Source organism: Balaenoptera physalus (assembly GCF_965194825.1).
Source record: "Balaenoptera physalus genome assembly, chromosome: 4".
NCBI lineage: Eukaryota > Metazoa > Chordata > Mammalia > Artiodactyla > Balaenopteridae > Balaenoptera > Balaenoptera physalus.
The window spans coordinates 42,083,215-42,108,646 of NC_138891.1; the positions used below are offsets into that span (position 1 = coordinate 42,083,215).

General features: G+C 34.6%; 1 protein-coding gene across 1 annotated transcript in view; it reads right to left on the minus strand.

The window, feature by feature from the left end:
- Nucleotides 1-2,560: 2,560 nt before the first annotated feature.
- KPNA4 (karyopherin subunit alpha 4) overlaps nt 2,561-25,432 on the minus strand; it is a 55,484-nt gene continuing 32,612 nt past the window's right edge. Inside the window, exons 8-17 of the mRNA XM_082458412.1 lie at nt 24,880-24,966; nt 22,853-23,022; nt 22,703-22,747; nt 19,633-19,764; nt 15,765-15,893; nt 14,295-14,399; nt 11,021-11,092; nt 9,155-9,317; nt 6,367-6,461; nt 2,561-4,627 (exon numbers count right to left, since the gene is read on the minus strand). Of these exons, the coding sequence (XP_082314538.1) occupies nt 4,529-4,627; nt 6,367-6,461; nt 9,155-9,317; nt 11,021-11,092; nt 14,295-14,399; nt 15,765-15,893; nt 19,633-19,764; nt 22,703-22,747; nt 22,853-23,022; nt 24,880-24,966 (1,097 nt within the window). The 3' untranslated portion in view covers nt 2,561-4,528. The remainder of the gene's footprint in view (nt 4,628-6,366; nt 6,462-9,154; nt 9,318-11,020; nt 11,093-14,294; nt 14,400-15,764; nt 15,894-19,632; nt 19,765-22,702; nt 22,748-22,852; nt 23,023-24,879; nt 24,967-25,432) is intronic.

A 25,432-nucleotide genomic window follows, 5' to 3' on the forward strand; every position in this document is an offset into this window, starting at 1 on the left:
CCCACATGCCACGGAGCAACTAAGCCCGTACACCACAACTACTGAGCCTGCGCTCTAGAGCCCACGTGCCACAACTACTGAGCCTATGTGCCTAGAGCGCGTGCTCTGCAACGAGAAGCCACCGCAATCAGAAGCCCGCGCACCACAACTAAGAGTAGCCCCTGCTCGCCACAACTAGAGAAAGCCTGCACCCAGCAACGACGACCCAACGCAGCCAAAGTTAATTAATTAAAAAAAAAAAAAGAAAAAAAGACAGGAGTGCAGGCCTCTGGTAAGAGGTAAATCAGAAAGAATCTGCAGGGCAGTATTTACTTTCCTCCACACTCAGCTGCTCTTATACACCAAGTAGCAGCTGCCAAGTCAATTTTATAAACAGTACATCCTGGCATGGACATCCTGAACCAAATTTGTCACCTAAAGGGCCTGAATTTAGAATATTCAAAATTAATGGAACTGCTTAAGTAAGTCTTAAGAGAAAAAACATTCAATCTACCTTCCTGTATATTATTGACGTGATAGTTAATATGCAATGTGACACTACAGTTCAGTTGCTTCTGATCACACTGGAATATAGGCTTTACAAATCTTCATTTTTTTCATCTTCCTTTAACTTAGGAATTAACTCATTACAATAAGACTATAAATGTGCACTGTGATTTTATTTAAAGGCATATATGCATAATTTCATTACTTATATTTTTAAAGAGTATACACTTCAATAATGTGCTTATTTGTTAAAAAGAAAAACCATTTTCTCCTTAAATGTTTAAAATGTTGTTTAAGAAGTAAATAATCCGTTAAACCTCAGGCGTTAACTAGTAACTTTTTTGATTCAAGCTAAATTGGCCTGTTTGTAGTTCACCTTCTTAATATCCATAATGAAAGATCAATTTTTGGAAACTCAAAGAAATCAAATACAGTGGACCCTTGAACAACATGGGTTTGAACTGCCTGGGTTCACCTATACATGGACTTTTATCACTAAATATGCACTACAGTACTTCATGATCTGTGGCTGGTTGAATCCTTGGATGTGGAACCACGAATATGAGGGCCAACAGTAAAGTTATGAGGATTTTCGATTTTTGACTGTGCGGAGGGCCGGCACCCCTAACCCCAGCTTTGTTCAAGGTACTAGCTACACAGCACTTACATTGTACTTAACAATTACTTACATGGCATTTACACTGTATTAGGTATCACAAGTAATCTAAAGATGATTTAAAGTACAGTTGACCCTGTATTTAGTGAAAAAAAAATTGGCATTTAAGTGGGCCTGCAAAGTCCATACTGTTCAAGGGTCAACTGTAATTTCAAAACTCACAAGCTTCTCTAAGAATTAGTGTTAGCCATTCCTCAAAATACAGATATGAAAAGCTGCATAAACATTTTTGTGCATTGGCTCACAAATTGAAATGAACTCAGTTTTAGAACAGTAATTGAAAGCATAGCTTCCAATGGTGTGGAAGGTACAATCTGGGTCTTCTCTAGCCCTTAGTAGCTGTCTGGCCTTGATCAAGTCACTTCTTCGCAACTCTATCATCTGAACTGGGGGACTGGGACAGTTCATTCATATTCTGAAATTCAGACTCCCACAGAACCCCTAAAACTGTATGTATATGCATTTTGGAAGGAAGCCGGTCCAAAGTTTTCATTAGATTCTCACAGGTAACCTTCATCTAAAAATAAGCTTGCAATATATCAGGTGATCACTTCTAAAATGCTCCAGCTCTAAATACTAATATTTCTTTGTGGTATAGGAACTCTAAGGTGGCTCTCAAGATTCCCTGGTGATTATACCCTTTATAAACCCCTTTACTCAAGTGTTGGCAGGATACGTGAATATGATGGATATCATTCTGTGATTAGGCTATGGTGTAAGGCAAAGAGGAAGGGATGTTGCAGGTATAATTAAGGTACTAATCAGTTTGGCTTTGGGTCAATCAAAAGGGAGATTATAATGGGTGGGCCTGATTTAATCAGGCAAGCCCTTTAAAAGAGAGCTTAGGGCCTTCTCTGAGATCAGATTCTCCTGCAGGCCTTGAATAAGCAAGCTGCCATGAGTCCTGCATCTGTAAGAAAATTATTCTATAAAATCATTTGGCCTATTATAACCTCACTGGCTTACTCTGAACCAGGTTTTTGTTTACTAAGAAACATGAATTATGCAAAGTACTATTATGTCCACCTTCTGGTAACTTAAGCCATTTGTAAAAACCATGCTTTGTATGCAATCTATTTGGAACCATATGTTGTAGTTACAGAAATACTTAAAATATAGCTCAAGTTGTCTCTCTCAGTCCATTTTGCTGGAGGGGTGAAGGAAGGTCAAAATCTTGGTTTGGACAGGGAGAAAATAGAAGCAAAGATGGTGTCACCTGAACAAATTCAGTCAGTTAGATTATTAATACATCTATACTGAAATTAAATAATTTAAGAAATTTCTTATGTAATGTTGGGTCTATATCAAAAGCTTATGAAAGACAAGCAAACATAAGCCACTGAGTTACTCTTAACTTGACACTAATATATAAAAAAATCCACACAGCACAGACACACGCCCCATGTAAAACATTGCTTTGAGTTTTAATGTTTATTTCCCCAAGACAGCCTAGCCTGCACTCTACTTGGATAAATTTTACAAGCTAGTTTTCTGCTGCTTCTAGTTTTAAACTTTAACCATGTTTCTGATGACAAGGAATGCTGCAAAAATACTCTAGTTCAACAAAGAGTTATGATCACAAAATAATTTTTATCCATTCTACAGTGTTTCAGAATTACCAGTTGATTTTTAAACACAAAGTAGATATAGATGCTAATGGTGGCTAATCTGGTATGTTTCTTATAGCAAACTGTTGTTCATGCAACACTTGTGCTCAAAGGGGAAGGCACAGGATTTCCTACAATGAGCCACCTTATAAAGAGTTCTTTTTGTACAAATTAATTTATGTCACATTTAATTTAGTGTGCATAACCTCGAAACTGAGGTATTATTCCAATTTATAAAAACCACTTGCATAACTTTTATGCAAGTTTTAAAAATACAAAGGTTTCTCCCTAAAGTGGCTCAAAATAGATTGTTCATGGCTGCCTACATCTAAGATAAAAAGATTCTAAAACAATTGAACAGATTAGGCATATTATTAAAGGTGTTCAAACCATTACTTGATTTGTACATCTACTCAAACCTCTTCATCGGTCTTTATTCAGCAGTACATATGCACCAAATTCCATTTTAGAAGTTTCCATATCATTTTCATAGAAAACAAAGTTTGAAAACAAGTAACATTTAAACACAGCACGGTATTCTACCACAACTGAAACTTTTTTCTTCTTCTTCTTTACAGGACTCAACAAAATCTAAAAATGAACTAGGCTGTAGATTTACCTCATGCAAAGATCTTTATGTTATCTCTGAAAATGAAAAGGATGGCTTTTTAAAGCACATTTTACTGTTTTATACTATTATGGTAACTTGTGTACTGCAACACAGTCTATTTTGAGGGAAATTTATGATTTTTTTTCATGCAAAAATCTACACAAATTAGTTTTGATGATATGGAAAGCTTTTCATAGCATCAAACATTCATCTGGTGCAAATGCACAGGGAAACCTTCCTGAAAGTTTTCTGACTTGAGAAGCAACTAAAAAGCCGTACTAGGTAAAGTAAATAAAAACTAAAAACAAAACAAAAACCCCACAAAAAAAAAAACTAAAAACAAAACAAAAAAAAACCTAAAAAAAAAAAACCCACAAAAAAAAAAGAGAGAAAAAAAAAAAAGGAGGGGTGGGAAAAGGGAAGAAGGGAAATAGAAAACACAGGCTGCAGAGTACACCAATGTCTGCTGCTGAACTGGTCTTTCTTTTCATGTCCAGTGTACAGTAACACTTATGACCTCACTTTGATGATTTACTAGGTTTGTTATCAGCCCCCGAAGGCAAATCAAGCTTGCATGCGTTCACATACAGCACAATCATACTCTCGTACACAGTCACTCCACGACTAGGAGTCTGCTTCATGAATGAAGAGCCCTAGATTTCAAAGATGAACCTGGCTCTCTATCACTGAGCCAGACATTCATTCAACATTGTCCATTCACACACTGCTTCATAGCAAGGCCTGGGCTCATTTTCCTTTGACTTATATGGGCATCCTATTCTCTTTTATGCTTACAAGGCTTGAAGATGACATTACTGCACTTTCCCCTCAGCTGATATAATGTCAATGTTCCTCCTCAGGCACTGAAGATCTGTGACCTGTAGCCCTTTTACTCTGAACAACCTAAATAAGCATTCATGTAAAGTTTTCGTTACATTTTGCCACTCATTCTCACTCGCACCCACTCGCCATCTTGACCTCATTTGGGCATTTGCTGTGATTCCAAATGAAATCTTCACATTTTCTTTCCCGATTTAATGCAGCAGCAGATCCCATGAGCCAAGCTTGATGGATCAAACCTTTTTATATATATGTGTATATATATATATATCTCAGTGCTGCATTGTACCTAACCTCCACAACATCTTTCTAAAACTGGAACCCTTCTGTTGGTACATTGGCAGATGAATTGAAACCAAATGTTCCACCTTGTATTGCCTCTGGAACAAGGCTAGGATCTTCTTCAATCTAAGGGAAAAAAGGAAAAAGAAAGTGATAATTAGTTTTAAAAAAAATAGCATTGTAGTACTATTTCCATTTAAAAAGTATGGGAGGGCTTCCCTGGTGACACAGTGGCTAAGAATACACCTGCCAATGCAGGGGACACGGGTTCGAGCCCTGGTCCCGGAAGATCCCACATGCCGCAGAGCAACTAAGCCCACAACTACTGTGGGCCACAACTACTGAGCCTGCGCTCTAGAGCCCACGAGCCACAACTACTGAAGCCCACGCGCCTAGAGTCTGTGCTCCGCAACAAGAGAAGCCACTGCAGTGAGAAGCCCGTGCACCGCAACAAAGACCCAACGCAGCCAAAAATAAATAAAATAATAAATTTTAAAAAAAAAAGAGTATGGGAGATGATGGGTGCCAACACTGTCCTACCACCCCTTTAGAAACCTGAAACACTTTATAAAGGCTTTGTCTTAAGGGATGCCAAAAAGAGAGGAAACTTAAGAGAATATGCAAAACGTATTATCTTCTGAAAGAATGAAAGAGAAGTAATACACTGGAGATGGTCCTACATCTCAAACTCAGAGAGTATACTCACTGTAATGCTACCACTTTTGGAGAGTAAGTGTATTCTTTGGTTAATCTTTTAATAGCAATTGGAGACAAATGACTTTTGAGCTTAAAGTAGTAAAATAATAGCTCTGCTAAAAATGTATAATATTCTTTCTATATGCCTTATATCTAAAGGTTGAAATACCACAAAATTATGCACCTATAGTGTAGTTCCTATAAATAGGCACATCATCTTTATTATTCTTTTCATGATGCAACAGAGTAAACAAGACCTGCACATTGAAGTATCAGAAATCATAAGGCCTTATGTATACCTAATTATCAATTAGGACTTCTAAAAGTCCAACTTTAAGACATGTGACAAAAACTACCTTTAAAAAAGTATGCTTTTCAACTAGTATTATATTCTAAATAGGACTTAGCTTGATAATCTGTAATTCTTCTTTAGTATTATCCTTGTCAAGTTAATGCTCAAATCATGCATGCTTAACAAAATATTTAATAACATTCCATTTTTTTTTTTTTGAAAAGTTGAGAAAATCATTCAAGAGATCCACTGGTGGTTCTATCTATAATCACTATAATTTTCTAAGAAACAACTGCTTTAATTTTACATTTAACTTTCCCAAAGAGGCGATACTAAAAATAATTCTTTAATTTCAACTACCACATACTGACAATCTGAAGACACTCTTCTGGACTATACCTTACATTATATAGTAATATATATATATTATTATAAGTACAAGAAATACTTATGTTTCTTGATAATTTTTTTCATTTTATCTATTTATCTTTGTATTAGTTTTTGGTCACCAACTAAAAATAACAGTGACAATATATTCAAATACAGACTAATTATTGTCATAATGGATTTATTATAGGATATACTAGTTTCACTGTTTTGTTTATAAAGACATCAAGGGAAAATAAAGCCTGATTTATCCACTGTCAAAAAATTCTTATCTTTTTTTTTTTTTGCCATTAGAGCTAGTACTACTTTTTAATACCTTGAAGGACTTTAAAATACTGAAATATTTGTACTTCTGAAATAAGTAACATTACTGTCATGTACCTATTTCAATTCCATTCCCCCGAAATATATACATATATGTCCTAGCTTACATTTCATCCAGACTTATGTTTATACATAAAACTAAGAAAATTATAAAATTATTAAATACATCATCTGAAGAGAAGAACTGATCAATGATCTCATAGGCCAATTTGTAGATGTCTTCATTTTCATGATTTTGAAGTTGTTCAATTTTCTCCAGTCCTGTAAGAAATTTTATGAAGTGAAATAATGGTAATATTTAAAAAGCAGTGACAAAAAAGTTACAATAATCTTGGGAACACAAAATCCAATTTTGAGGAATCTATTCTAAAGGTGAATCTTATAAATAATAAGGTTTTATGCACAAAGATATAGCATATTTATCTTAAAAAATTATCTGAGTGTCTAACTACATATAAACATAAGCAATGGGACATCTATCTACTCAGCAGAATAACTACACACATCAGTGTTTATAAAGAGTAATAACATGTAAAATTGCTTTGTTAAAAGTTAAAAGCTGGGAGATCCCTGGTGGCCAGGTGGTTAGAACTCTGGGCTTTCACTGCTGTGTGGCCCGGATTCAATCCCTGGTCGGGGAACTGAGATCCCACAAGCCATGTGGCATGGCCAAAAACAAACAAACACACACACATCCCCAAAGAGGCAAGGAAAAAAAAAGTTAAAAGCAAATTCCTTCTACTTTGTAGCATCTGCCAAGTTTTTCTAGTGAGCATTTAGGAAAAAAACTTTTAAGTACTCGTGATTAATAAATATGAATGTTAAGACAGCTATTAAAGTATAATGAAAAATGATCAAGATCAACCACACTATTTCAGGGGAAAAGGGAATTTTCCCTATAAATATTAATAAATTTATTAAATCATAGGCAGAATATATAAACTTAACCTACTGATATGCAAACTGGGTATTGTTTTGCTTTATAGGGGTAATAATTAATTTTAAGGCCTCTGAATTAAAGTGAAATTGCCCTGTCATGAGTGTTCTTCCTTTATCTATTCTTTAAGTGGAGAAGTTGTTTTGGGCATGTTTCTCACTTTTCACATTCTCTTTATGGGGCCCTTCCATGAAAAAGTTTAACTACTACATATAGGCTGAGGATTTATAAATCTATGGCTTCATTTCTTTTCTGAGCTTCACATGTTGAAAATCTTAAAACATGTATGATAATTCCACAAGGATATTTCACAGGTACCTAAAACTCAAACTATCCAAAACACAATTTGTTATTTGCTATTTAAATAAACTGTTATAAATTTATTTAAATAAATTTAAATAAATTTGTTAAATATTTAACAAATTTGCAATTTGTTACTTGTAATTTTTATTCTTCATTTACACTGTTTATTATACCGTATTCTTATTGGTGATATTCAACAACAGTTTGAAATCTGAGAGACAGACTAATAAGTTCCCCTTACCCTCAATACTCTATAATCAAATCTCAAAAACCTTAAAGTCTATCCATTTCTTGAATCTTGTCATCTCCCCTTTTTCTCTATTATCACTGCCTTCATTTATTGTGGCCTCACCACAATATATGGAAACCACCTACATGGTTTCCTGCTTGTCTCTAATGGTTCCATTCCCCTCATATACATGGCTCCATTTAAACACATCAATTCACTAGGTAAGATCTTCCAATGGCTTGTCATACCCTACAGCAGAATCCTTTGGGAAGTTTGTAAGATACATATTCCTAGGGCTCGCCTCCAGTGAGACAAGCAATGCTCAAGATCTATATTTTTATTTTAATATATAAAAATAAATTTTTAATAATGAAAATGTTTATATGGTAAAAGAAAAAAACATACAAGTAGGAAAATTTTTTAACAATGCCTGCTTTTAATTTTTCTGGTACTCCCTTCCTAATTATTTCCCTAACAGTATTCCCCATGTCCTGTTCCCAACTTGATAATTATGCATTTTTTATTGTTGTTCTATTTGTCACTTTAGTAACTTTAAAAATACTTACTTCTTATTAAATTAATTTTCAAGCCTCTGAACTCTACTAAGGAAGCTGAAGATACTGGTTCTCCTACTCTTAGTTACCTCTCCCTCCTTTCATTTACTTCTCAACTTCTATCAGAAAGATCTTTACTTTTATGCTTATCCAGGTTGATAACATTTACATGTTATTCCACAGCCACATCTGAGACTTCCATGTTCTGTCTACACGTTAATCCTAAGGGTTGAAAGCTGAGACGTGTTGTTTACCTTCCTGGTGGCTCTGGTACACTGCCAGATTTGGGAACCACTGCCCTGAAGTATATGCTGTGCTACAAAGCTTCTAAGACTGCAGGGGCCTGGTCAATGGCTAAATCTGCAGCCTTATCTGTTGGCAGTTTCTACCTCATATTTTGTGATTCAGCAACACTAAACTACTTATAATTTGCTGAACGCTATTTCTCACCTCAGACTTTGCTCATGGTGTTATTTCTGCCTGGAACACCTTTCATCCCTTTTTACTTTATTAATCCTTATTCATCTCTCAAAATCCAGCTCAGGTGTCACTTCCTGCTTCTTCCAGGATGGATTAGGGTATTTCCTTTTGTTGTACATTTCTATTAGGGTAATTAGCACATTAAATCAGTTCATATTTATCTCCACGACTAGACTACATGCCTTGAGGGCAAGGACTGTGTCTTGTTTACCACTGTCTTCCCAGTACCTTAGCACAGTGCCTGTTCAATATACGGCAACAATTCAGTTACCTAAGCATATGCAAGAAGCTGAGCAGGACTGCAGATATAGAATACAGTATTTACTTTATTCTGTTACTTGATTATCTAAGACAGAAAAATACAGAAGTGCTGTATTAGTTAGAAAATAAAAGTAGTTACAAAAAGAACATTAAAATGTGGAATAATATCAATAGCTTATAATAAACTTACCTCCACATTCCTCTATAAGATTGGCTATGGTTTCTGCCTCATCTTCAGCCATTTTTAATATATTACTTAGTCCATCGAGTACTACTTGCACAACTTGTGCATCTTTTACAGTCAGCAAATTGCAAAAAGGTGGGATAACATTTTGTTGGATTAGGTAGGCCACCTGAAAAATGAAAATATCATGATATGATACGTGTTAAGTGAACTTCATTCGTGCACCCTATTATCTCACTGGAATAATTTTTTTTTTAATTTTCATTACTATTTATTTATTTGGCTGCGTTGGGTCTTCATTGCTGCGTGCAGGCTTTCTCTAGTTGCGGTGCGCGGGCTTCTCTTGTTGCGGAGCACGGGCTCTAGGCACGCGGGCTTCAGTAGTTGTAGCACCCGGGCTCAGTAGTTGTGGTGCACGGGCTCAGCTGCTCCGTGGCATGTGGGATCTTCCCGGACCAGGGCTCGAATCCATGTCCCCTGCATTGGCAGGCGGATTCTTAACCACTGCGCCACCAGGGAAGTCCTCACTGGAATAATTTTGACTTTAAAATCTTGAATATGGAAATATGACCTCACCTCTCACATGTTAAGTTAAACTACATTAATCTAACCTTCTTTTCTTTTTAATGTAGTATGTTTATTTTTCATGAACTTAGAAAAAAAAACTAAAGTGAAAATGAAGGAATCACTCAACTTCATATGACACATTTCTTTGCCATAAGGAGTACTTCCTTCAGAGAGCCTTTCTAACATTAAGAAATTATGAAATCAGTTAAGAGGCTGGATGATTATTTTTTTAAAACTACAATTGTTCAATGTGAGAGCATCCTCTAACTCTTTGCTATAACATTTAGCACTCATATATACCTGGCCACCTCTCAATTTGCTATTCTATTGGTTCCATAAAATTTGCAAAATATTCTTCTATCATTTTTTTATTTAGTTATTTCCACATATTGTATTTATATTCTGCTCTGTATTCATATTTGAGTGGATTCACTGGTCACCACCAGTCTATAGCTTATTTGTGACAATTATCAGCTCCAAATTCATCCTTTTGTACTTGTCTGTGAAACATATCTGGGACTTTTTTTATTTTTTAGTTTTGGCTGCGCGGGTCTTAGTTGAGGTATGTGGGCTTTCTCTTCTCTAGTTGTGGCGCGCGGGTTCCAGAGCACGCGGGCTCAGAGTTTGCGGCAGGCTCTCTAATTGAGGTGCACGAGCTCAGTAGTTGTAGTGCAACTACATCGTGTAGTAGTAGTGCATCGAACCCACGTCCCCTGCATTGTAAGGAGGATTCTTTACCACTGACCACCAGGGAAGTCCCCCATATCTGGGTCCTTTAAAACTCATTTTCTTTCGCCAGTTGGCACAATGTTAAGCTTTGTCACCTGCACAACTATGAGAGTTAAATGTCTCTTTCTATTTTATGCACTAGGCACCTCACATTGTTCACCCTAGTTCTTAGTCCCAGCTTTCTGGTTGAGTTTAGCTCCTTGTTTGGTTTGCTGCCAGACAATTTTTGTTGTTGTTCATTTGTAAGGAGAATCTGTGAGGCAGTTTCATTCTGCCCTATTAACCTAAAAAGTCTTGTTTTTTTTTAACACTGTTAAAAAACAAAAAAAACAACCCTGACCGTAAGTGCTTCATCTTACCACGGATTAGAAAATTCTTGTAGGCCAAGAAGCTGGAAAGAAAACACTTCACATCTACGAAATATAACTAAAGGAAGTCAAGGTGACACTTTTATATATCACAGAATGCCTGTTATCTTGCTATTATCTTAAATTATGATTTACTAAAATCTAAATCTTAGAATTATTGGTACTGTTATTTTATCAGTTTTGAGAAATAAATAAGAGCTGAACTTACTTGATCTTTCCTTCCGCTAATTGTTAAGTTACTTATGGCCCATGCAGCTTCTTTCTGAGTGCCAAAATCTCCCTGTAAAAGCAAAGTTAAAGGATACAAATTGCAATATAGGGTAAACTGGAAAAGGTGTTTTCTGAAATGATTTTTCAACTGCTTATTCCCCTAGGTTTTCTTCTAGCCTTTCTATATACATATAATAAAGATAAGGCTTTGAATTCAGATTACCCTAAACAAATGGAGATTCCTTTTTGTGAACTTTCCCGGCAACAAACTGACTTGATATTGCTGTTCAGTGATATCAGATTAAATGAAGTCAATGATAAAATAAAATAATATCAGTCCAAAAAAAAAAGAGGAAATGTACAATTGTACTTTAATCAAAGAAATGTAAAGGGTAAGGTATCCCTTTAAACACATTAAGTTGTAAAAATGAAAATACCCACCATTAATGAGACTGTCATAAAGACATTACCCTCATATATTGTCTTTCAAATATAAATTGAAAAAATAAATTTAAAAATCATTTAAAAAGTCATATATATGATTTAGTAATCTTACCTTTCAGAATTTACCAAGCAAATAATTCAAAACAAAGTAATATTATGTATCTTTCCATATAATGTCTTAGCAGCACATAAGAGTCAGAAAGTAAAAGCAACTTAAACAACATAGGAATAACTAATTATAGCAAATCTAAAGAATAAAATAATAACCAGCCACTAATGTTAAGATGACTAGCAACCTGGAAAAATGCTTAGGATGTATTAAGAAAAAAATATGTAAATAAGAATGAAAATTAAAACTGCAGTGGATTAACACAACATTGTAAATCAATTATACTTCAAAAAAAGAAAAAGAAAAACTGCAGTGGGATATCTACTCTTATTTATCAGACTGAGAAATCCCAAATATGTGTTGGTGAGACTGGTAGGAGTGTAAAACGGGACAACCTTTCTAGAGGTGGATGGGCATTATATAGCAAATTTACATATATGTCTATTTGTAGATCCAGTAATCCTAAATACAACCTGGCAAAAAACATGGAAAAAACTTTACATAGGCATTTCCTTATATTTAAAGTATAAACAAGAGACAAATAAACCAAAAACTAATAAAAACGATTATCTGTAAAGGAAGGGAAAGAACAGGGAGGAATGAACAGAAACAGAAGTTAGACCTTTGTGTATATACCTTGAAAACAAAGTACCTATTCTTTACTTGGAAACTATAAATGCTTCATATAACCAAAACAAAATAAAAAACAAGGGAATTCCCTGGTGGTCCAGTGGTTAGGACTCCGCGCTCTCACTGCCAAGGGCCCAGGTTCAATCCCTGGTCGGCGAACTAAGATCCCACAAGCCGCACAGTGCGGCCTAAAATAAAAAAAATAAAAATAAAAAACAAAACCTAAAGTAATTCCACAAATAAAAAACAAACAGAAATAACCTAACTGTATATCAAGTTGTATATCTTAACCACACATACAGGAATTATTTCAAGCGCCCTTATTTTTAAGTACATCATTGATGGAATACATCCTAAAGACAAAAAAGTCCTCAAGGAAATCTCAAAAGTGGAGTAATCATGTTGTTAGTGTCAATGTAGTCTTGTTATTTTGATAGATTTTATATTATATATCTCAATATATAAGTCAAATAATTATGTTCATATATTTAGGAAGATTTCCAGCATAAAAGAGATAAAAATATAAAATCGAAGAAGTAAAAATAAAAACACTGCTATCTTAAATACCCAGTAATATCGGATAGCTTCCGTTCATTCATGATTTGTTTTTTATGAATCTCATGTTCATAAAATTACAACATGCATATTTTTCATTTTCTTTAAAAAAAAAATTATCACCTATTTTGTTCATTCAAGCCTAGATATCACGACAACCTTGTAGCAATGATCATCCTTAGTACCTGAACTATGATCTTTAAATACCATTTGCTACAAAACGGAACCAGGACACCCTGGAAAATAGTTAATTCCAGGTGTAGATCAGAAAATATACAAGATAAGCCTGGGAATCATATCACATCCAAAAGGTAGGAAGCTCTCAAAAACTACTGCAGTGATGTAAAAAAGACACAGGCACCAAATTTAAGAGGTTCCCATTGGTCAGGGACAACCTGAACGTCAGAAAGAATAACTACAAAGGACCAAAACTTATATAAAAAATATACACATATGTAAATCCATCATTTCCTTAATGACACTAAAAACTTTACACTCGTCTCCTTTTGAGGTCATTAGGGAACCATGTCATTCAAAAAATGAGTGATAATGAGCAAGAATCAAACATTTGTCTTGCCTTTCCTATATGAAATATATTTTAGAGTAAACCAATAGTTGATAAGGAAAAGCTCTTTATTCTTCTTTATTGAAGAATCATGGTTAATACATAAAGAATGGCAGAATTACAAAGTCATCATTTTGCAGTTCCTTGTATAATAAGTGATCTAGGTAATGATCATCATGACTGCCGAAAAACCATTATGTGAAAGAATGATGAATAACTTTATAATAATTGGCTGGAACAGGCTGATAACATCTGAGCTGACTTAATCTAAATATCACTAAAAGTAGGACAAACAGATAGAATGTTTCTCCTCATGTGAATCATTAGTGCATTAAGTATTTCTGCCTAAAAATTGAACCCAATCTACCAGTTTATAGGAAATTAGCCTCTACTACCAGTTTGTAGGAAGCATGGAAGAAAAGAAGATCGAGATATCCTCTCTTTAATTAACAGGTCAGTGTTGAGAAAAAAACCCTCATGCTGTGATTGGACACTTTAAACTGTCTCTTTCCCAAACGTTAATATAAGCATGCAATGATATGGCGTATGATTAAATAGCACGCTTACTTGCTGTTTGATCTTGGGCAATTTATTTGTCTATACCATAGTTTCTTCATCTGTCAAATGGGAATAATTCTTAACCTCACAGAGTTACAGTAATAAAGAAATAAAGTAATATATGTAAAGTGCTTGGAACAATATGTAAGCATTTATAGTCAGTAGTAGTAACATGAATTTTTAATAAACTTCAGGATAATGGTAATTTTGATAAAAGAATGATATAGAAAAAGGGCCAGGGGTTTCTAAAAGGAACTATTTCCTGTACATAAAAACTGCTTTAAAGTTTTAATATTAATACTATTTTACTGTACTACTCATGCCATTGTATAGGTTGTAATTAAACAGAAAAGTATATATTCACATAATTCTTTTCCTCTTACGCAGATACATACAAGATGACTTTCTTACCTTATCCAAAAGGTGTATTATCATTGGTACAAGATTGGCATCAATTACTGCCTGAACCTGCTGCTGATTTCCTGCGGTGATGTTAGAGAGGAACCACACTGCTTCCTGTAGAACAAGACCCCTTCAATATTTCTCATTAAAAAATAAAACCTGCAGTTGAACTAGGAAAAAGCACATTCACTACAACATCCAAATGATTTTATGGAGTAAGTTCCATAATAAAAAATTTAGAAATCTGAATTCCCCTATCCCCTTTCCATATTTTTCTTTGGATAAATTGCTAATGACCCTAGTCTAAGTCATAATGAACTAACCCTTCTAAAAAATTCTTGAAAGCAATGTTCCCAAACACTAAGACTCAAAAGAAGCTTGGCTGAACAAATACTAAGGAACTGATGAGCTGCAATACAAATACAAATCCTAAAGCAACTGTAAAGGAGATTCAGCGTCCTCCTCACATAGCGTGCTTTATTTATTCTCTCTTCTGTTCTGATTGAGTCCTAGCCAAAGCAGATAAATCTCTCAATTATTCATGATAATGGAGACACAAAAACTGAAATAGTGGATTGTTTTAGTATACTTATTTGTAATAGTCATTCACTGCACCATCTCTCTCAAGAGTTAAAGTGGAACCAGATGTTTGACTGCTTTACTGGTCTACCTTAATGATCTTTTTATGCTACCCTTTACACCACAATGTGCTACTTCTACCAAGATGATTACAAGTCATGTTTTTTCATAGATAATAAATGCATACTAAAAACACAGAATGAAATAAGACAAAATATCTGCCTAATGTCCTATGTAGGATATTGCTATAATTTACCAAAGTTAATAAATTTATTAAACATATGAATTTACTAAAGGGAAACATTTTCTCTATTTTAAAAAAGTAGTAAACAAGTTTTACTCCTAGTGTGCAGTCGGCTCTTTTGGATCAGATCACAGGATCATGTTTAATGAACCTGTTAGAGATTTTAGGGTGCTAGGCCACTTAGGTGAGCGGTTCTTGGGTTATAATCATCGGCAATGTTGTAATCAACAACCCACGTACTTCTACAACAGCCTCAGATGCACTCCAACATCAGCATCACCAGTCAGTGCCCCCTTTTCATAGCCTCCACAAGCACACACACATGCACACACACTCTATCAAATAGCTAAAAAATATTAAACTTACATTACTTAACTTACGTATTAAAATCTTCCAATCATACAACATTCAACACCCAATTATCTCTATTTCATCATTTCCAAGAGAGCCAAATGTACACTGTTTACAATCGGTTTTATATGTGGAAAATCATGTACCAATCCATGTCAGAAAAAGTAAAATACTTTATTTTCTCTTAATGTCTAAATGACAGTTTATATTAATAATCAGTATTAAAGACACTTGAGTCTCTAATTTTGCAAATGAAAATGGCTCCTTTATATGCTAATTATTAAATAGTATTTAAAAATACTTACTTTATTAATTTTCTCTTTGGGATGTGTCAGAAGTGCGGGGAAGTGTGAAAGAGCATCACAGTTCAAAACTACTTGTGTTTGCTCATCAGTTCCAGTAACAATGTTGCCCACAGCTCGAAGCGCTGCTGTCTGAAACATAAAAAGATTTAATGAGATGTTGTTCTATATGAATCACTTCTTATTACCACAAAGGTATGTTAGGCAGGTTATGAAAGATATATACATATTTATTTTATATAAATTTGTTTTATTTATTTTTGGCTGCACTGAGTCTTCACTGCTGCGCGCGGGCTTTCTCTAGTTGCAGGGAGCGGAGGCTACTCTTCGTTGCTGCATGGGCTTCTCACTGCGGTGGCTTCTCTTGTCCGGAGGGCAGGCTCTAGGTGCATGGGCTTCAGTAGTTGTGTCATGTGGGCTCAGTAGTTGTGGCTCATGGGCTCTAGAGTGCAGGCTCAGTAGTTGCGGCACACAGGCTTAGTTGCTCCACAGCATGTGGGATCTTCCCGGACCAGGGATGGCACCCGTGTCCCCTGCACTGGTGGGCGGATTCTTAACCACTGCGCCACCAGGGAAGCCCCAGGTTATGAAAGATATCTTTATGCATTCATGCCTACCTAACCTTTTTGAGCAAGTTGTGTCAGACACTGATTTAGGAACAGAGGAGTGAATAGGACAGACACAAACCCAGCTCCTATGGAGCTTCCATTATTGTAAGAAGAAACAGCCAATAAACAAGTAAGTATGAAGGATAATTTTAGACAGTAATTATGGCCATAAAGAAAATAAGATAATACAAAAGTTATCGTGTGAATATGTTTTCAGTTCCCTTGCGTATATACCTGGAAATGGAATTGCTGGGTCATATAATAACTCTACATCTAACTTTTCCAGGTACTGTCGAACTATATTCCAAAGAGGCTGTACCATTTTACATTCCTACCAGCAATGTATGAGGATTATACTTTCTCTACATCCTTGCCAACACTTGTTACTGTCTTTTTGATTATACCATCCTGGTGGGTATAAAGTGGTACTTCACTGTGGCTTTGATTTGCTTTGCCTTAATGACTAAGGATGTTGAACATCTCCATATGTGCTTATGGACCATCTGTATGTCTTCTCTGGAGAACATTAAAAATTTTAAACCATTTAAAATTAGGTTGTTGGGACCTCTCTGGTGGTGCAGTGGTTAAGACTCCACGCTCCCAATGCAGGGGGCCTGGGTTTGATCCCTGGTCGGGAACTAGACCCCACATGCATGCCACAACTAAGGAGCCCTTGAGCCGCAACTAAGAGCCCACATGCCACAACTAAGGAGCCCACCTGCTGCAACTAAGACCCAGCACAACCAAATAAATAAATATTAAAATTGGGTTGTCATTTTTTTTTATTGAGTTTTAAGAGTTCTTTATGTATTCTGGACACAAATACCTTTTCATATATATTTTGCAAACATTCTCTTCCATTCTGTAGGTTGTCTTTTTCACTTTCTTGATGGTTTCCTTATAAGTTTTTAATTTTGGAAGTCCAATTTATCTATTTTTTCCTTAGTTGCTTGTGGTGTCATATCTAAGAAACTACTGCCTAATCTGAGGTTATGAAGATTTATGCCTGTGTTTTCTTCTAAGAGGTTTATACTTCTGAATGTTACATTAAGCTGTTTGATTCGTTCTGAGTTAATTTTTAAAAACTATGGTGTGAAGTAGGGCTCCAACTTCATTCTTTTACATATGGATATCCAGTAGCCTCAGCACCATTTGCTGAAAAGACTATTCTTTGCTCACTGAATTTTCTTGGCACCCTTGCTGAAAATCAATTGTTCATAAATGTGTAAGTTTATTTCTAGACTCTTGATTCTATTTCACTGATCAATATGTCTATCCTTATGCTAGAATCACAAAGTTTTGCTTTCTCTAGCTTTGTAGTCAAGTTTTGAAGTGAGAAGTCCCCAAACTTGGTTCTTTTTCAAGATTGTTTTGGCTATTTCTGGGTCCACTGCATTTCCATATGAATTTTAACAGGAATTGCATTTAATCTGTAGATAAATTTGGGAAGCACTGCCATCCTAATAATACTGAATCTTCCAATCCACGAACATGGATGTCTTTCCACTGATTTAGGTCTTGTTCAACTTCTTTCAAAAACGTTTTGTAGTGGTCTAGCTTCTTTAACAAATAAATTTAATAGGGGAAAGAAAAAAAGGAGAAGAAAGTTGTAGAGTAACAGAAACATAAAGACATAGCTACCACATGCAATGTGTTGACCTTGTTTGAATACTGATTTGGTAAAATTGTGAAAAAAAAAAAAAGAGGCAATAAGTAAAATTCAGATACTGATCGGATTTTAACATTAAGGTTTCCTAAAGTGCTCTAATGGTATTGTGGATATGTTAAAAAAAATAGCCTTACTTTTTAGAGATGCAACCTGGGTGAAATTAGACGATATCTGGAATATGTGTCAAAATAATCTGGTGGGGAAGTAGAGATATAGAGGAAACCTACATAGTTCATTACATTATTCTTTCTATGTTCCTAAATTATGGCATGAAAGTTGAAAAAGTTTTTAAAAATCTCTATTAGTTACCAGGTAAAGTACAGAACATTAACTTTCCTTGAGAGTTGGCTCAAGTGAAAGTCCAAGCCCTATTTTCTCAATAAAGTCCAGTATTAAACTGAAGATGCATTCTGAAAAAACCAAAACAAAATGCAAACCAAAAACCTATACCAAGACATAAGTACCACACTTAAGAAATGCAAACTTCATAAGAATCTAGTAGGAATATTTAAAATAAACCACAAATAACCCTAAATGACAAATTATTCTATTAATCAATTCTTCTGAATTTACCTAAGTGTTCCCTCTTTTCTTTAAAGTGCTTTAAATTTTATAGCAGTGGGTCTCCATTTTGACAGTACATGAATATAACCTAAAGAGCTTTTTAAAGCCCAGGTTTCTAGGAAATATCCAGATTTACTGAAACAGAATTTCTAGGAGTAGAGCAAGGGAAATATACTAATTTTTTTTCTTTAGGCTTCCCACAGCTGATTTTATTGTCCAGACATGGTTGAGAAACAGTGAATCAGGTTAACAGTTTTCCTTATGCTATTATTGTGCTTTACAGGCTCTTAGTCATTCTAAGATTAAAGCATGCTATTTACCTCAGAAGGGTAGGGAGAGCTTGCTGCTTGCTGCATCTCCCTTTACCATCGTAGTTTGACAGCTACTGCTTATAATATAAGTGTGAACTTCTCACCTTCTCTTTTTTGGCTCTTTCTAGATGCAGATTCTTTGGGATAAATATTTATATGGAAGGATTTTAAAAGAATAAAACAAAACAAAATTAAAGAAAAAGATTTTAAATAACTGAGAGAAGACAATTTAGGAAGCCCCTAAGCAGCACATTTCAGTACAAAGCCTTTATCACAGTGCCAGTGAAGCTAAGCATTAACTAAACTTGCCAGGTGCAGTGAAGGAGAATAAAGAAGGACAGCTGTTGTGGGGAGGGGGGTGGGGGAAGGAGCAGGAGAGTGGAAGAAGAAAAATAGGAAAAGTAGAAAAAATAATCAGTACTTGTTTCAGATGCTACCCAAGTTGCTATATGAACTGCCCTGGTCTACGTTAGAAATCAGTAATTTACAAAGAAGTCAACTTGGCTTTTTTTGGGGGGGTTGGGGGGGTGGGGAGGAGGAGGTTCTTGTAGTAATATAGCTCATTTTCTCCATCTTTAAAATGGGGATATAATAACTCACTCTTTTCATTGCAGATATGTTATTAGGTTAAAAAAATACTTTACACTATTGACGTTACCCATGTTCAAATGTCACACTTAAAGCAAATAGTGGCATGTTTTTATCAATAAAAAACTCACCTGAACCTTAACTTCCTGGTGGCTGAGCAGAGGAACCAAATGAGGGACTATTCCAGAGTCTATTACCATCTGTATCTGTTCGTTGCCAGCATCAGTAAGGTAAGAGAGGGCCCAGACCGTATCTACCAATATCTAATGAATAAAAAAAATTCAAATAGCCTTTGAATATTTTCTCATTTCAAAAATTCTTAACCATATGGACTAACCTATGATTGTTCTACTATCTTCTTTCTTCCCTTTTCTCTCTAAATTCACTGGAATCAGTCTTCTCTATTATACTAAGCATCATCATCTATGAATGTCTATATCAAGTGTGTGCATCTTATAGCCATATTTAGGATGTTTAGGTTAATTATGATCTTGTTCACAGACTGGTATCTACTCTTAACTCACAAAGATACAAACACACTACACAGCACATAAAATATGAGAAAAAGACATTCTCTTTCCCGAATGCTCAGATTGAGGGATACTAGGTCCAAGGACATTGTGATAAACGCATGTAGTTGGAAAGAGTATATGTATCCAACATACACGGTGGTTCAAAACATCTGGGCTAGCTGAATATATTCAAGGTGTTCTCACATCAATACCATGTTGGTAGGTCTAAAGCCAATACTCCAGTATTAGGATTATAGTACTTTCATCTTTTCCAACCAGTTCGCTTTGCCTTATAAAACCAGAGGCAACTTCCCAAATAGAAATCTCCCACAGCTGCAGATCAAGACATTAAAAGCAACCATAGGTCAACCTGTGAGATCTATAATCAAAAAACATGTTCTGGTTAAAAAAACAAAAAAAAAACAAACAAAAAAACCCCCAAAAACCAACCAACCAAACAAAACTATAATTTACATCAGCTGCCAAAAGTACTTTAAAAAAAAAGCCTCTGTAATTAACTCAATTATATTTCAAAGTACAACAGGCCATTGTGTTTCTTCTTTCTTTGTATGTGAAGTCCTAATTAGAAGTTATGGCCAAAACGAAGAATGACAAACAACTGTTAAACTGCTAAATAATACAATTATTGACAAAAACACAGTAATAAATAATTGTGCCTGAAACTTTACACTTCTGAAAGCCTTTCTGGAATATGAACTCTGTCAAAAGACAAACCAGAAAAGTCTGAAACCTTTAAATTCTAAATCAATGATATGTTTAAAACATCCAAGAAGCTCCTAGAAGAAAATAGCACTTTGCCATTTTCCCTTTCAGAAATTCAAGAAAGCACTATGGATATTTTTAATGTAAAAGAAGACACCGAATGAAAAATTCACACACATAAAGTAGTATCAAAATATGTGAGACAACTAAATTTCAACTTACAAAAGTAACTTTTTTTTTGCCAAAATTTGTTGATATAGGCAAAAAAACTTCAAGTTACTTGTGCATGACTGTATGTAAAATCCAGATATATATTTTTAAAAAGGCCCAATACTAAACATGTCATTAATATGCTCACATCAAAATCACAATTTAAATCAGGCCTGATCTTATAGGCACTTTTTGTGTCAGCAAAGTTAAGTCTATGATAAGTTTACTAATTACAACTAGAGTGTAATTTCAATGTTTCACTTATGGTTTGTGGAAGCAGTTTCGTTATTTTATTTTTTTTATTTCCTTGATGGCCTGATTTAAGAACTTGTTCCTAAGTGTTAACCTAAGAAGATTTCATTTTTAGTAAACATTATTGTTTAGTAAACAATATTACTAATGCTACTAAAAAAGAACAATGCAAACTGGCTTGAGAAATTCAAGATATATCAAAAGCAAGAAAAACGGAGTTACAATCTCAAATGGATTGGGGTAAACAAGTGGAAAGAACACAATACATCTCTGAATAAGGTCAACCAAGATGTCTAGTTTTCCAGAAGAGTTATAAACTTTGAGATTAATCTTTCTTGAATATCTTTTAATAAAAGTAAAATACAAAAAACTGTAATTTAATCAAGGAATTTGGCTATAATAAGCCAAAACCAAAATTTGTTTACATGTGTGTTTTTTTTGCTTGTTTGTTTTTTAAACACCCTAGGCTATCTGGAGCTAGAAAAAATATCTTTAGGACAAAGATCATGTTCATCTAATGAATATCAAGCACATTATGTCACTGCTCGATGCAGTATAATTCTAACTTTAATTTGTTCCGTATCTTTACAGAGATCCTGGCAAAAGGGTATTAATACCCTAGAAACTGTGAAGGAATGAAGCAGCTTGTCAGACACTGATCATACCAAACTGTGTTTTTAAAGAACTACACAAGGTGCTGATTGTTACTGTGCGTTTTATTCATGTGATTTTCTTTTACCCATTATATTCCTAGCTCTTCTAACACAATGAAGGCTAGACTGAATTTATAAGCAGTTATGGCAGTTTCTCACTCATTCATACTTCCTGAGTTGCTTTCTCCTTTGCTCTCTGTGTTATTAAGTATGAGTAGGATATATTATGTTTAAAATCTAGTCTGCACTGATTTTTTTCCTTTTTGTTTGTATACTCAAGAATTATCTCTACACCAAGTGAAGCCATTACCAAAGTCACTATAAATGAATTAATAGAGTAAATATGAAATTAAAGAGCAACTGATATTCATGGTTTGGTGTAAGAATGGTATATGAATACAAACCCATGCATAAAGGCACAAATATTTCTCTTTATTACCTTTCGAAAAATACCACCACTAGGTGTTAAGTGTTCTCTCAAAGGCCAGCTGTCAAAATGAGCTTTCATAAAAAGCTCATGAACAATCAAAGATAAAATCTTAGTGAGAGAGATTACTAACTGGCAACTTTAAGAACTTCCAATGTCAGTTTTCACAACACTAATATATAATATATGCACATACATTACTGCCCAGACCAAAATAACAGGCTTGATTTCTTCACTGAAATTAAATATTGTGATATGGGTAAACACAGAGAAAATATAAAATACCAAACTATGTACTGCAGCTCCTGAAATGAAAAAATTTGATAAAGTACACTGACATAATGTCATTTTCTCCCCTACGTCATTGGGACAAGCCCTAACCATATATACATATAAAAATATAGGACGGGAAGCATTTACTCACATTTACGTCTGTGTGATGAATTAAAACACAAAGAGCTGGAAGAATCTGAAGAGAGAAATATATAGATTTTAAAATATACACAGATAAAAACATACACATAATGATATCTACTTTACTTTAAAAGAAAACAAAAACAAAAATACTTGTTACCTCCTGAATGGTTTCCATTGGGGGTGGTGGGTCTTTGTGGCGACATAAGTTGACCATAACCCAAGTAACATTTCTTAAGAATGTTATAGGAATAGATGGACTTATGAAGGAAAGTAAAGGTTTCACAACTCCAAGACTTATGACATAATCTCTACACTGTGGCCCATCACCTGTAGGAAGAAGGATTTATTAATTCAATACAATAAGCAACTCAGAAAACGTAAAGCACTGGGTTCAATATGCTACTTCCTGTATTTGAACCAAGTACACTATTTCGTTTTATGTGAAAGTTTTAGACAATAATAACCTAGTTCACATTTTAGGTCTTTGAGCCAAGAGAAGCAAGATAAGGTACTAAGATTTTTTTGCACATTATTCATGTATTCAGGTTTATATGCTGTTCACCCTAAAATGTTTTTATGCCATCTAAAAGCCTCAGTAAGGCTTTAAAGTACTTTGTGAACACAGAATTGTTGCTTTTTCTCTTCTCTCTCAATGGTACTCTAAGTTTAAGAAACTTTCATGTTATAAAAAGAGATATATTGAAATACCATTACAGAGAAAATATTTGTAGAATTTATACTGATCTAATATCAAAGCATAGAGAATATTAACTATAAATTACTCTATACACTTAGAAACTATGTCTCAAAAAGGCAGGGGAGAGGGAACCAATACCCCTAGATCAGTGGGTCCCATAGCGATTTTGGGGCCCTATCCCAAATCTGTTGAAACAGAAACTCTGTGGGTCCAGGATTCTGTTTTAACAAGCCCTTAATATAATTTTGATAACACGCTAGAGTTTGAGAATCACTGCCCTAGAGAAAAGTGCCAAATTTAATTTCCTCTATCTAGAGTATCACTGTAATTTGTAGTATGAAAGCCACACTGAAGTATTACATTCCGTAAGTGAAAACACTTTGCCCTGCACTGTGGTATTTGAAGATGAAATGCTTGTTCTTTTTGCATCCATGTATTCTAATTAATTCTATAATGTCACTGGAGTTAAAAGCCAAAGATCAAGATGTTGTATTAATAGTTCTAAATCTACAATTTGGTATAAAAGTGAGGGACTCTGGATATATAAACGATAGCATTCCTAACAGTAATATACCATATGCCAAGAACAGTTTATAGGGAAATTCTCCCATTTGAAAACTCACAATTGTGGGGTACTAACCATACCTTACCTTCCATCTTGGCCCCCAAAAGGGTAATAAAGAGGAGGTATATCAGAGCAAAACTGATTACTTCCATGCAAAAATAAAAAAATCTGTGGCAAAAATAACTTTTAACATCATGGTACACAATACAGTTCAGACTCCAGATTTTTTCCATTCTCCACTGGAGGATAGATTTTTGAATTTTTGAGTTTGGGTAAAGTTAGGCTGTAGTTAAAAAACAAATTCTTGAAATATTGGAATTGTCTTTAATTATTCTTCCTACAATTATTTATCAGAAAAAACCTGAAGGTATGGCAATCACGGTGGTCAACATTTAATGAGACTGCCTATAAGGTACAGATACCACATGTATGATGATGACTTCATGATGATAGTGGATAACATTACTATATTTCATTGCACTAAAATCCACAAGAGATATAAAAAATTACAATTTAGATTCTTCTCAGAACTGCTATTATAGAGAAAAATTTTGGTTTAAGTTTTGCCTCCTCCTTTTTTATTATTTCCTAGGATAGTAAGAGAGTTGAGGAATAAAATGGACCAACATAATAAAGGAGAAAAAGGAAAATACCTAAATCACATACGTATTTCATAATTATTCAAATAATTAAGAGGTGACTATATACAAAGAGATATAATGGTTATCATAAGCAACAAAAATGTTCATTCTGTTTACTATGGGTTTATACTTAAACAGCTGTAATTTCTGTAAACTAGTTCATAAAAACTAGTACTAAAAAAGGCAAATTGCTTTTTCTTTTCAACTACTAGTAGTCATTTTTATTACATAGTACATGATAACAACGATTGTTGGACTAGCATTACAAGTTTTAGACAAACCTATGATATTTCCCAATGCCCACACTGCTTGCTCACAGACATTTTGATGGGGTGAATGGAGAAGCCTCAGGAAAAGTGGCACAGCATCTGAAGGAGAAAAACATAAGCTATCATTTAAGTTTGAAGATACTGTTATATATCAATTATATTTCAATAAAATTGAAAGAAAAAAGGTTGAAAACACTATAATCTAAACCAAAAATCAAACTTGTTTCTTTGCTGAAATCCCAAAAGAAAGAAACCTATCAAAAATATATTTAAAATATATCTTCATTAATTGATTTTCATTAGAATAACGGTAGTGGAAAATTTCTGGCTAGCAGACTATACATCATCAAAGTGACAGTTTTAACATACAGACAAATGTCAAATTAAGCTGATAAAATTTCATTCACAGTTAAAACCGGATTCAATTCCAATTTCAAGAAATTAATTCCTGGGGCTTCCCTGGTGGCGCAGCGGTTAAGAATCTGCCTGTCAATGCAGGGGACACGGGTTCGAGCCCTGGTCTGGGAAGATACCACATGCCGCGGAGCGGCTGGGCCCGTGAGCC